The sequence below is a fragment of the Plectropomus leopardus genome, chromosome 4, assembly GCF_008729295.1.
Source record: "Plectropomus leopardus isolate mb chromosome 4, YSFRI_Pleo_2.0, whole genome shotgun sequence".
NCBI lineage: Eukaryota > Metazoa > Chordata > Actinopteri > Perciformes > Serranidae > Plectropomus > Plectropomus leopardus.
In genome coordinates this window covers 14,117,104-14,130,465 of record NC_056466.1, presented here as the reverse complement: position 1 = coordinate 14,130,465, position 13,362 = coordinate 14,117,104, and the positions used below count along the sequence as shown (strand labels likewise).

General features: G+C 42.3%; 1 protein-coding gene across 1 annotated transcript in view; it reads right to left on the bottom strand.

Annotated features, from left to right (window-relative positions):
- The window catches only part of cntln (centlein, centrosomal protein), a 103,100-nt gene that overhangs the window by 33,553 nt on the left and 56,185 nt on the right, over positions 1-13,362 (bottom strand). The window contains exons 17-20 of the mRNA XM_042485352.1: positions 9,511-9,592; positions 7,243-7,324; positions 6,599-6,867; positions 705-935 (exon numbers count right to left, since the gene is read on the bottom strand). Coding sequence (XP_042341286.1) covers positions 705-935; positions 6,599-6,867; positions 7,243-7,324; positions 9,511-9,592 — 664 coding nt within the window. The remainder of the gene's footprint in view (positions 1-704; positions 936-6,598; positions 6,868-7,242; positions 7,325-9,510; positions 9,593-13,362) is intronic.

Sequence of the window (13,362 nt, the reverse complement as noted above, 5' to 3'; positions counted from 1 at the left end):
ACACCTCATTCCCTATGATGTAGGGCACGTCTCTACTGTTATTCCCCATTTCTCATCTCTCTGACAGGTACTCCGAAATAAGATCAAATGATAAGAAATGCTAATTCATGTCGAAATCACATGCAATTTCAGGTGATGTTGGGTGTAAATTGAAAGGCTCAAGAATGAGTTTTTTATGCTGTCTGATTTGAAAGTTAAATCTTAGAGAAGTTCCTTTCAGAGATTCTAAACTCCTCAAGGACAGCCGGCTGTTCAAACCAGTCAGTTAAAGTTAAAGTGACACAGAACTATCGATGTTTGATAAAATACCACAGAATTTTTTTTCGAAGTAAAAAACATACAGTTAACGCATTCATATTCCAACACCAGAAGACAGTTTGATATGGCTTAATATGACAAAAGGAAATTCAAATTAAGATGTGCAAAAATGTATAAACTTAACTTTTGTCCATAAAATCAATGTACGATTTTCTGACAAATACTTTGCGAGTCCAACAGCATTAATACTCCCAAAATTCCACAACTTCCTCGTTATTCATGGTATTATCCACTCAGGCTTCATAGTGCACTAAATTGGAAATGAACACAATCCTTAATACCATCATCCTATTAAGAGATTTATCTCATAAGGCGTGCACAATAAGACAAAGCATGAGGGCCATTCATTAACCTCAGAGTTCGACTCACAGTTTATAACCACTAACCTTCAGTTTGGCTTGAAGTTGTTTGACCTCGGCCTCCAGCCCCTGAAGGGCAGGACTCGCTGGGGTGGGCATCGTCCTGCCCTGGCAGGAACACTCTGTGTTGTTTACTGGTGTTGCTGGTGCTGCTGGTGGAGCAGTTTGCTGGGGGAATGTAATCTGCCTCCACTGCTCCAGCTCCATCTCCAGAACCTTTTTCTGTTGCTCCTTACCAGCCAGGTCAGAGGTCAGCTTCTGCAGACCAACAGACAGAATTGGTGGTCTAGGCAACTGCTAATGATACTTCAACTGAAAAAAAAGTTTTGTCGACTGTTATTTAATATTAAACCAAGGAAACATACATTTTTGTTATAGGACGTTGACAGTTACAATAAAGAGTAATGGGAAACATGATATACTACTAGATGAATTGTTGTTCTTTTGAAGAACTTTGAGTGACATTTAATCCTGTTTTTTTGCTGATATATGATGCAAAAATGTATCACTATGTGAGAAAAAAAATATAATTCAATTTAACGGAGCAGTGTGTAGGATTCAGTGGCATCTAGCAGCGACACTGCAGATTGCAACCAACTGAATATGCTTAAGAACATACAGTGCAGGGTTCCCACATTTTCACTGACATTCTTTTCCATGACCTCTCAAGGACCAAAACGAAGATTTCTATGACCACTCACAATGTATCACACCAAGACTGCGCCATCCAAAAATAGTGGTGGTGCATAGCATAGGTATAAAAGCCCTGGGAGTTATGAGTCAAGTTAACCCTTTGAAACGTGGCAAAATATCAGTTTCGTCGTACTACGTTCAGGCGCCTTTCACAGGCTATTTAACCCTTTGAAACCTGAGCAAATTGGTTTGATTTCTTTAAAAAAAAGCAATGACCAACATGGCAATAAATGTCCATTAAATTGGGAGAAATTAGTTTAAAAAAAAACAAAGAGAAAAAGTTGAAAACAAATGACCTGAAATTACTGTTTGATATATATATGTGTGTGTGTGTGTGTGTGTGTGTGTGTGTGTGTGTGTGTGGTTATGACTGTTATATTCCATTTCTGCAAACACATCCCCCCAAATCCTGCACTGCCCCTTAAACAAGTTTTAATTTTAAATTTAAATTACATGAATATGATAAATGAGGAGACAAAGTAAACACAATATGTTGGAAATACTGTATGTCTTAGCCACAGGAGAGCTGCTGGCGCTGCTTTCATATGTACGCTGTGATAAATTTCCTTTTTTATGCTAATTAGGACACAGATGATGCTGTTGCCCGGTCAATAGGGCCTAATTCTCACTGTGATTGGCATGCATAATAAAGCCATCCTGCAGAATCAGAGAGCACTTTGGGATGGAGGGAGTTCACAGCATTTGGTGAGTGGTTGGGTTCAGACTGATGAACGATAATGGCACTAGCTGATCATGTACAATGTACAGTGTATCAATGATTCTAAACATAAGCATCTGAGGTGAACACTTTTAACCACATGTGTGCGGCGGAGCTCAAAAAAAGCTTACTGTCTGCTTATTAAGAAAATATGGGGCAGAAACACGTCTCCGTAAGTTTGGTTCAATACTGCCACATTTAGCTGACCCAGTATCATTTCAAACATCAAGAATGCTTAATGGCACAAATAGGAGACATGATACATGAAGATGTATGCTGCACACATGGGGTAAACGCTGGAGCACACACAGACACACACTGTGAAACCGCAGATTCCCAGGGGTTTGCTCTCTGCTCTGCATACATGGAGGTTATTGATATCTGGTTGCTGGCTGACACCTTTTAATAGAATCCCTCTTGTTTTAGGTTTCCTTTGCTCTGTTGAAGACGCACATGTCATATCCCAAGGGAGGGTGGGAGAGAGAGAAGGAGTGATGGGGGGGGTAAAGAATGAACAGAGAAGCTATGGCTGCAGTGGCAGTGATGCACAAATTAAGAGTGGCATTGACACTTCCTGTAAGACAGGCTTTGATTTCACAGGCCATTTTCAGCCCTGGTGAGAGATGACACTGACATGGACTGATACACTGGTGGTCCATTAGGCTGGAAGAGAGGACATCTCTCTCTCTCTCTCTCTCTCTCCCATCTTAGTAGTAGTCTCACTGAAGCTGCTCCAAGTGATACTCAATCATCAACAGGATAAATAAGGAAACAGAGGCCGCTGAAATAGCATGAAAATAAAACTGGTTTGTCACCATAAGTCAAACACTTGCATAATAGACTGCCCCAGGAATGAGTCCTAAAACTCAAGCTGCAGAGTCTTCCACGTTTTGTTATACGACATAAAATACGTCAGCAAATACCCCACTCATGAACTTTGAAGCTTTTATGTGTCTTAAAAAAGGTGGCTGCTGCTAAAGAAGACTACAGAACGTCATCATGCTGTGCCAAAAAAAGCTTTACAGCCTTGTTGAGGTGGTGACGTTAAGTTAAGTTGTGCAACCATAGCATAGTTTGTTAACATTAGCTTTTTACTTCTAACAATTGTATTTGGGCTTCACAAATCCTAAATGTGGTGTTTTCCACAAAGTTTATTTTCTGCCGTAATCGGAAAACCAACGAAAAAATCTTAAAGGCTTTTTGATGAGGGAACCAGAGCACCACTAACTTCCACATTGGCCTGCAGAAAAACGTCATCCCTGGGGCACTCTTACTGTAAGAGTTCCTCAGTCACTTTGTATTTATCCCGTTGGCCTGACTTATTATGTGATATTTAACTCAACTATCTTTAAAATTTGAATAACCTCTTGAGCTTTTGAAATTCAGTCAGTTGTGTCTGTAGCACCCTCTAATCCTGTGATAATCCCAGCCCCTTACATGTTAGAGGAGGAGAGGACACACCACACGTAAAGAGATAAGGCTGGAAAATTCAGGAAGCGATGTCACAGTTCACTGCAACATGAAAAAAATGGGGAAAGTAATGACTGAGAGAGGTAGATTATCCAGGCAACCAAATGATCCTGTATTTGGATAATACGCATGACGAGAACATTTCTTCAAAAGCTAGACTTGGTAGAAATACGAGGGCACGCTTCACCTGCCACCTGAGTTTTTTAAGCTTCTTATAGCGATTTAAGGGAGAATTCTAGTCCATTACAACTTGTGTCTTATTTCTGTAGTTTTCAGCAACTGTTTCTATCAGTAATAACAGAATTTAGAAGTGGGAATAGTTGCCATATTCCTCAGTTTAAAAGGTAATTGTTGAGAAATGGGAATATGGCAACATCACAAAACATCAGACACCGCAAGAAACACAGCTGGTCAGACAATCAGAGTTTCAAACAGACCTCCAGGCTAGGCAAACATATTTAAAATGGGAAGAGACCTACTCTGGCCCTCAGTTCTTGCCATAGTTGTGGGTGTACAATGTTTCCTTGAGCATTGAGGGATCATTACTGAATCTGTGGGAAAACCCACTTTTGCTTTACCTCCGAACAAAGTGGTTTCAAGAATCTGCTGAAAAAACTGTTGGTTTGTTTATGATTATCGCATTGCTCTTATTCTTTGCCACATGGGACTTTTTGCAGTGTTACTGCCATGTTGCCAGATGTCAGCAATGTCATCATAACCATCTCAAGTTGTAAAAAATAGGAATTATTGTTTAAGATTAATATGTTAGGGAGAAATTAAAGTATCTACAATTTTCTGTGTTGTGGGTCTCAGAGTTAGGGTTACATTCTGTTGCTGATAAAGACATCTGTCAGGATATCGTGCTGCTGTTGACTGAGTAATGAAAGCATCATCATGCTGCTGAACATGCTTCCCTTCAGCAGGGACATGGAGAGCTGAGTCCAGCATGAGAAAACACATCACACCTCTCCTCACAAGGCTATTTCTCTCATGCTTTAGATTGGAGAGCAGCAATAGCAGCTATTTAATGAAGTTATTAAGGAAATACTTCACCCACAAAATGACCATTCATATATCAATTACTCGCCATATGTTACAGTGTATTTGTGAAGAAACTTTATTTTCTTGCATGTCTCAACAATGAACAAAGGATCCAAAAATGGAAAACACTCTTGATGAATTGAAGTCACTTGGAGCCTCTTTTAAAAACAGTAGACTATATCAAAAAATGTATTTACAAAATTTCAAACATCTTACGCAGTATAATCTAAGTCTCATTTATCCAGTTGTATGGTCAGTTCTTTCCGAACACATGCATTGCCGGTAAAACGTTAATATTTAAAACACTTTTGCATAAACAGTCTCACACACAGACCAATATCACACTTCAGCAACTCAGTCATGACTTAATAAACTAGACTTAGATTATAATGCACGAGTTGTGTGAGAGTTTATAAACAGATGTTTTAATGTTGTTTTGCTGCTGTTAAACAGGCCCCCTTATAGTTCAATTCATGAAGAATTTTCTCCGTTTTTGGATTCTTGGTTCATTGTTGAGGCATGCGAAAAGTGTTTTCACAAATTCATTGTAACACCAGGTTAGTAATTTAAATATACAAATGGTCATTTGATGGGTGAGGTATTCCTTTAGGACAGTTAGAAACTCAAAATCCAAACTTTTACAATGACAAAAGAGGAAAGGGGAATAAAAAGGGAGGGGGGGCAACAGAGAAAGCAAGTAAGAAAGGAAGGAAGGAATAAGGAAATAAGAGCCTAATGATGGAAGGAGGCAAGGAAGGAAGCAACAAGGGAAGGACAGAATGGCCGGAGGATCAGAGAGACACAGCAACACAAACAAGTTTCTGAGAAACTGCCATGCTACTTCTCACATGATGGCCCCTGTGGAGGCTGTCCTAAGCCAATTACAAGCAGAGAGTTTTAGTTGGAGAGTTGGCAAGGACCGGCTGGAACAAGCCCAAAGTCCATCACCTCTTGCCCTTTCCAGAGAGGGCAACAAGACATGGCTTTGCCCAGTCAGTCGGCTCCAACTTTCTCTGGTGGAGTGGCATTAATACTGCAGGAGGGAAGAGGAAACAAACAGGAAGACAACAATTCCCTCTCTGTCCACTCATTCACGCAACAGTGTGTGTTTGTGTATGCCTGCACGTGTGCCTTTACTGCTGTGTCTGAGTCTAAGGTCTCGTTGGGCCTTAGCAATCAGATGCCTAGGCGGGAGCACAAGGGCCACTTCCTAGGTAGCAACACTATGAGGGCTGGACTCTGACCTGTGTGTACAAGTGCAACAGACTGCATTTGTGCTGCTCTACTCAGTAAATATACAGACATACAGACACATGCGCCTAATCAGGCATCCAGTGGGCCCTTGCTGGCTGCTGCTATGTCTGAATTCAACAAAAGAAGGTCTCATGCTTTTGCGATTAACGACTGTGTCTGTATAGGTGTGTGTGTATTCATGTGTCTGTATGAGTGTGTACATATGCTGGTGTGTATGTGGAGGCCCAGGCAGGAAAGGTACTGTTTAGGGCCAAAGTGCTTGGTGTTTTATTTATAGTCTATACTGAGTCTAAGAGTTTCCTACCTGGAGGAAGGTACTAAATAACTAAATGGGTGTGTGGCAGCAGACTCTATGAAAAAAAGTCACCATGTGTGTCTGTGCACACTGGTGCACGTATTTGGAGAAATGTAACTGCGAGTGACACAGATTGTTGTGTAGAACTGACTTGCTGAAACATTCAGTGAGACAACAGCAGAGTCAGAGAGAGAAAAAAGAGAGAGAGGGAGATTCTCCTCCTCGCTTCTGCTCTGTGGTGCTGACCTCCACAGGCGAGGGTAGGCCTGTCAGCCACACTTATTAAGCATGATAAGGGCAAAGGACCTGCTACTGGTGCACTCTCAGCCCCTCCAGCAAACACAAAAGAACCACAAAAAAAGAAAGACAAAGACAGAAAATAAGAAACTTCCCAGCACTTATAACTGGCTTTCCCCTTTTACTCATTTCCCTGTTTTTTTCCCAAGTTACCTGTGTGAGCTGCTTGCTGCTGCAGAGTTTCTCAGTGAGGGAGCTGAGTTGTGCCGTGATCTTCTCATTGGCCCTCCTCAGCTCTCTGGCTGAAAGCACAGCGTCTTTCCTGGCACTTCGCAGTATGTCAATGTGACGCTGTAGGGACTCTACGCGCTGTTGCAGAGGAGAGGAGGAGCAGTGCTGGGTCTTCATTAGCATCCTCTTCCTCCTCCACCTCCTTTTCTCTCCTCTAGTCCCTCGGTCCCAGGGCTCATGCTGTTCATCGTCTAACAGGAGGAAGTACACGCAGGCACCTCAGAGTTGACAAGTGCACGGAACAAATCCCTGTTTAGAAGCCACTGGTGGGAGTTAACAGGCTTATGTAAAAGTGTCTGTGTATGCACAAGTGAAAACTGTGATATTTTTAAAAACTTGAATGATTTTCCATTTATAACCAATTCAGGAGTGTCAAGTCCTGAACAAAACAAAACAAAAAAAAAACAAAGCTTGTTAACTTCTTAGATAGTTGTTTCCGATCGACAGCTTGTACATACATTGAGTGTTCTTCCTGCTTCAATATTCAGGAATTATAATTCCTGCTATGATAGTCGATTAGATTTGTGTAGTTTTGCATGAGTGTAAAAAAGGAAAACTTGTGCTACCTCGGGCCGGAACATCAGGTTGTTTTCTGTTGGATTTTGCTCTTGGTGCCGCTGAGTTTGAGCTCTGCAAACACCTGTAGGACTGCAAGAACAGAAAAGTCAGAGACAGAGATGAAAAGCAGCTGTTAAATGTAACACAACTGGTTGACATGTTGTGCTTCCTGAAACGCAGCTCATAATGACACCATGATCACAGGGTGTGCTCAGTTTAACGCGACAAGACAAATCACCCTGCGCTTTAATAATTCACCTGAGCGTGTTCAACCGACTCCAACGTGAACGCTTCTCACCACGGATATTACTTCTGACAGATGCTTGCAAATGCCGCCTTTGTTCAATCACTGTCTGAAAGCCCTGATTCACTCCTACAGTATGATGTGTGTGTGTGTGTGTGTAGTCATTTGCACTCATAAGTGTATATGTGTGTGTGTAAGTGTGACACCTCCCAACTGCACCACCGTTTGTAGTGACATCAAAGAAGGCATCCCTCCACCACCACCACCGCCTCCCTCCTTCTTCTCTGCCTGTTTCCTTTGTATATGGGGTCAGGTAGGATTTGATCAGTGCCAGGTTTGATCACACGGTGCCTTGCAGGGAGGAGAGGGGAGATGAACCCTTTGGTTTGTGACATAGCACGTCGTGAGGGGCCAGGGCTGTCACGGCGATGAGCCCGGGAGGAGCTGATGGGCACATTTAGCAGATCTGGAGCGGGGAAACTTAAGGGGATCTGAGAGTAAGGGTCCTGACAGCTCCCTGGCTACATGTACAACAACAAGCCTCTCTTCGTCTCCACCTTCTACCCAGCTCCCCTGCACTCGAAAAACACAAAGAGAGAGACAGAGTATCTTTAAAGGTCCCTCTGTTTCCTCTCTCTTCTTCCTGGACACACTGTATCTCTCTGGGGTTTGGAGTTGCCATGTCCTGCTGTGAAGTGGCTTGATATGGACAAGAGCAAGGGTCCAGGCCTATTGATTTTACTGGTGTGGAGAGGAGATGAAAAAGCAGGAGTACCAACAACAACACTCAGAAAAGTCTTTGTGAAGGCTTATCTTATCACAAAAACCTAAAAAATTATTTTATGGTAAAAAAACAAAAAAAGACAAATCAAATAGGCTAATGAGATGTCAACTGCAAAGTTTTAGTGGTATAAAAAAAAGAATTAAAACACAGTCTCTGCACCATCAACCCACAACAATCCAGGCATTTAGGATGGTTAGAAAAGCATTAAAGGCCTTTAATTCATAGGGCTAAAAATATAAAAAATACTGCAACTCCTATCATTGCACCCTGAAGAAGGCACAAGCCGATACACGTTGGTGTATTTTTAACGTTTCTAGTTTCTAGCCCTAAGAATTACAGGCCTTTTATGCTTTTGTACCCATCCTGAGTGCCTGGACCTGGCTGTTTTACACCACTGTTTTTTAATAAGTTCTAAGGTTATAAGTTCCTCCTTTTTTTCCATAACAAAAATACTTTGTCCACTCTCCAGTTCATTCCTGACAATTCAAAGGGCCCAAGACACAGCAAGCCAACGGTTGGCCTGTGGTCAATGTTGGGCCATCAGTGAGGGTCTGTCACCCTAGTTTTTTTTAATAACTGGCTAACTAGAATCTTGAATCTGTCATGAGGGTCTTCCGCTTTCCCTTTATAAATGACAAATACAGACAACCAAAACCTGCTGGTATAGAGAATTATTCTGTCTAATGCAGGTGGAGGGATTGCGTGCTAGTTGGCCGTTGGCTGTAGTCTCTGGGGTGTGTTCAGGTGCCCTGATTGCTTCTACTTTTCTGATATCAGTTCGGTGTGTCTGGGCCATGGTGCCATCCCTATTTCCTTCCTCGCTACTTTCAGCTCCACTGCCAGACCACGCCTATGTATAAACTCCACCTTGATTTGGTCATAGTTACACACCTGTTCCATGGCTGTGAGGCTGTGGTGTTAATAAAATCTGTGCACTGACATATGGACAGACACACAAACACTTGACAAAATACTCAAAACTGTTGCTATAATTTATGTCACCTGGACAACACACACACACACACACACACACACACACACACACACACACACACACACACACACACACGAGTTGACGACACCACATTGTCGGGGCTGAGAAAAATTGGGAATGCTCACAAACTATTCAAAGGCTGGCTATTCATATAAATCAGACTAAAATATTACTCTTGCACAAGTAGACTACAACTGAATTAACACACGATCCCAATGTTAGCGTGTAGAAGTGTATTCCTTTTTTCAACCAACCTTTCTGTTAGTGTGTTGTCCATGAGGCGTTGTACCCAAGGGCGCACTGTTGAGACTGTCCATGTACTCTTCACCACTGTCACTGTAGAGAAAAGTGAGAATGGTTTTATTACAGGCCAGAAGTTGAACCCACAACCCTGTCTCTGAAAGTACCACCACTGGACTAAAATCCAATTTACCTTTTATGGTTGATTTAGTTGACATCAAGCAAAAATATGTGCATTTCACCCCTCCCCTCCGCCTTCCAACAGAAAATCAATGTCCCATCCAATTTCTGAGCTGGAAGTGTAAATGTGGGTGTAAATTAAGTGAAAAGCTGCAGTGTCTGGTGCTGATGGTGAATGCATCAACATGTATGAGAGCGGCTGTGGCCTTCATTAGCCCTCTGTGTGTGACAGACGTGTGTGAGAGGCACGGCTGAGCGGAGCCAAGCAAAGTTGCATCTGATGGACACACGGTAAGGGCTTCCTGGGACACACATACACACACACTCACAAACACACACACAAACACACACACACACACACACACAAACATATACGCTCACCCACACACAGGTTTATTGACAGTGACCTTTGACGTGAAGGTGGAAGCCAGTGACATTTACGCTGGCGGGTTTATTAAGGTGGGGCCTGGGAGAAGCAGCGGAGGTAAAGACCACAGAGAGAGGATCTAACTGGAACATGACAGGGCTGGGGGCTAGTTAGGGTTAAACCCGGTCTGGAAGGAGCACAGGGACTAGCTGAGGATCACTAATCACTACCACTAAGACCTGGGCTACATGCATTTGATGAAAAAAGCTACCAGCCTAATGCTGATGAAACAGCTAAACAGGTCTGACTTAAGTTTAGCCTTTTGAGTACAATTCTGAAGTCATATGACCATTAATTTGAAAATACTTTTCTACTAATTACGCTTTACATGTGGATTCAAATTAACAAATATTACTGTCAGCATGATACTATGTCTCAACCTGTATGCAGTAAACATGAAGCCAATCTGACAAGAAGAGCCAAGGTAACTGTATCCACAGGCTATCAAACTTGTCTACTGGATGTGTTTCTACAAAAAACACGAGGGGTCAACAGATTAGCGGCATGGCCAATTATCAGAGCTGATATCTGGCATTTTGCAGATTATCTGTATCTGCCTTTTTTTCCCCCCTTGATTTTTATTTTTTATTGTTAATGCATATTGGTTCCATATATTGGTTATAAGTCTCATTAACCACTAATCTTCACTATCAGCCCTGAAAAAACAATATCGGTCAACCTGTAGTTAAGAGACAAGGAGGATACAAGTATGCCCGTTGACCACTGTGACCTTGGTTGGCCCTGGCAACAGTTACTTGACTGGTCAACGGTAACATATACATGTGTGACTTGTCACTTCAAGCAGCAGAGCGGACTCTAGCACAAGCTGGACTGTCCATAAATTTGAAGCTGTTTTAATACATATTGTCCAGTTATTCAGAGCACCACACACCCTCTGAGTGGAAGAGCGTATTCTGGGCACTCTGTATGAGAAGACAGAGCAGCACTGCAGCAAGTGCAGTGATGAAACTTAACCACCTGTTAACTGATATCCACAGTACTCTCATTTAAGAGTACAGCATCAGGTTGGATTTACTAATGCACACAATCAACACGTGTGGTGTGACCAATAAAAATGCAGGCGTAAAAGAGCTTTTGTTTTGAAGTTTCTAATGGGATTGGGAAAATATAGTATTGTTGCTTCTCAATCCCTGTTTGCTACTGCACATGTGCAACTCTCAAAGGAGATGAGAAGGAAGGGAGGTGGCTCACTTGTTAGCTCCTTACATTTTCAGCTCTGGAAAAAAAGTATGTGTTTATTTCACAATGTTATTAATTAAATGTTATTAATTAATGTTAACTAAAGTTATTGGCTATTTCTCTATGGGGAATAATTCTGTTCATAAATCTATGACAATATATGCAACCTACATATGGTGTATGTCTGTTTCACACATACTGGTATACCATTATAGATTTGATCTAAATGTAAGCCGTCATATATATTTATATCACATATATATTTATATGCACTGTTTATTAAAGCCACATTAGAAACTGATTACTCTGTTCAAGTGCAATCAAAATAGTGTTTTTTGTCTTCTGACCTTGACGCCCTGACATGTGGCATTTATGCCCTCCAAAAAGTGTACCTCTGCAGGTCAAGTGGCTCTGCCCCTAAAGTTACAACATTCAGGCCCTGCAAACCACATACCCCTACTAACAGTAAAATTTTACACAATTCAGAATGATATTCCTCATGCCCTCTTGCTCTCATTCTGTCCTGCTCTCTAACAAAACTGCTGATCTGCTCAAACTGGTCAGCTGCCTCCAGCAGCTCAAAACTTGAGAGAGGAAGCCAGAGGCAGCGATAAAAAGGAAAGGGGGTAAAAAACAAAGACTTGTCAGTAGCCTTAACGAGTCTGACATCTTTATTTGGCACTATTTAGGCCAAACCTCCTTAGGCAGAAATACTGTATTTCCGCCAGCACCTATCAGACATATTGCTGAAGAAGACCGCTGCGAGATAAGAGACGCAGAAGGCTTTACAGTAACAAATCAGTTGACAGGTGCCTTAAATAAGACAACATCTCAGTTTAGACTCCTTCTTCACAAATCCACTTAGATCCTCCTCTCAGGTAAAGCGTATATTAGACTGCTGCTTATTAGCCACATGGAGAGGCATTAGGAAAGCAGGGCATAGCTGCACCCAGTCCCTGTTAAACGGCCTCATGTGAATTGAGATGGGGTGGATTACAGCCTGATGAATTAGTTGGTGAAGAGATGGGGAGTTAGCAGGATGGTGTGAAAGAGAGAGCGGGTGGAGAGAGCCATACAGGGAGAGAAAGTGAAGGGAAATAAATATCAGCGATCGCTCTGAGTGTTTGAAATCAAATCATTCCGACCATCACTCAATAAATGTTGGCTCAGTGGCTTTTTTGCATAAAACATACATGAAATAATTACTGTCGATGGTTCTTAATTTAGAGGGTGTTAAACAGCTTGTAGACATCTGGTACTGAGCCGAGTAGGGTCATTCAAAATTTATCTAACTAAATTAAGGCGAAGAGAGGCGAGAAGAGGGTGGGTAAGATAGAGAGGAAGCGTATATGTGTGTGTTGGGAGGAGTTTACCGGGGGTGGCTGGAGGAAATAAGAGTAGCACACACACATTTGTGAATTGACATGCCACAAGGTAACCAACATGACTAGACATAGGGTGGGGTTAGCCTCCATGAATGTGCGGCTGTGTGTGTGTGGGTGGGGGAGATGGGTTGGGGGGCTTGGTACTTGCAGTGGGATCCTTAGCGCTGTCAAGGGGGGGTTAGTGAATATGCAAAGGACCAGTAAATTAAATCAAACTGCCAAACTGTCAATTTCGGGGTAGCGTGACTAGTGCATGAAAATGGCATCACTGGAAGGTATCAAGGCTTTGGCGGCCCCCTTATCCCTTGGCTTTTCTGGCGTCGGTTCAACTTTGTGTGGAGAGGTGGCTAATTTTGCATGCAAATTTCAGTCAATAAGCTCCAAGCAAGGCGTCCCAGGATATTTCAAAGGATCTGACAGTAGTTTCCCCCTCCTCTCTCCTTCTCTCTATCATTCTTGCTTGCATTCTTCTTTTGGCTCCTGAATACCAACTAGACAGAAGATGAAATTCAATCACCCATTTGCTTACGCTTTGCATATGCACGGTGTCCCCTCGATGCTGCGTGGGCCCCCCACAATTCAGCCAGCCCACCCGCTCTACTTCTACCACCTAAAAATAATGAGGAGGGAGACTGTGAGAATAAGTGCATCTGTGTGTGCGTGTGTATCATTAC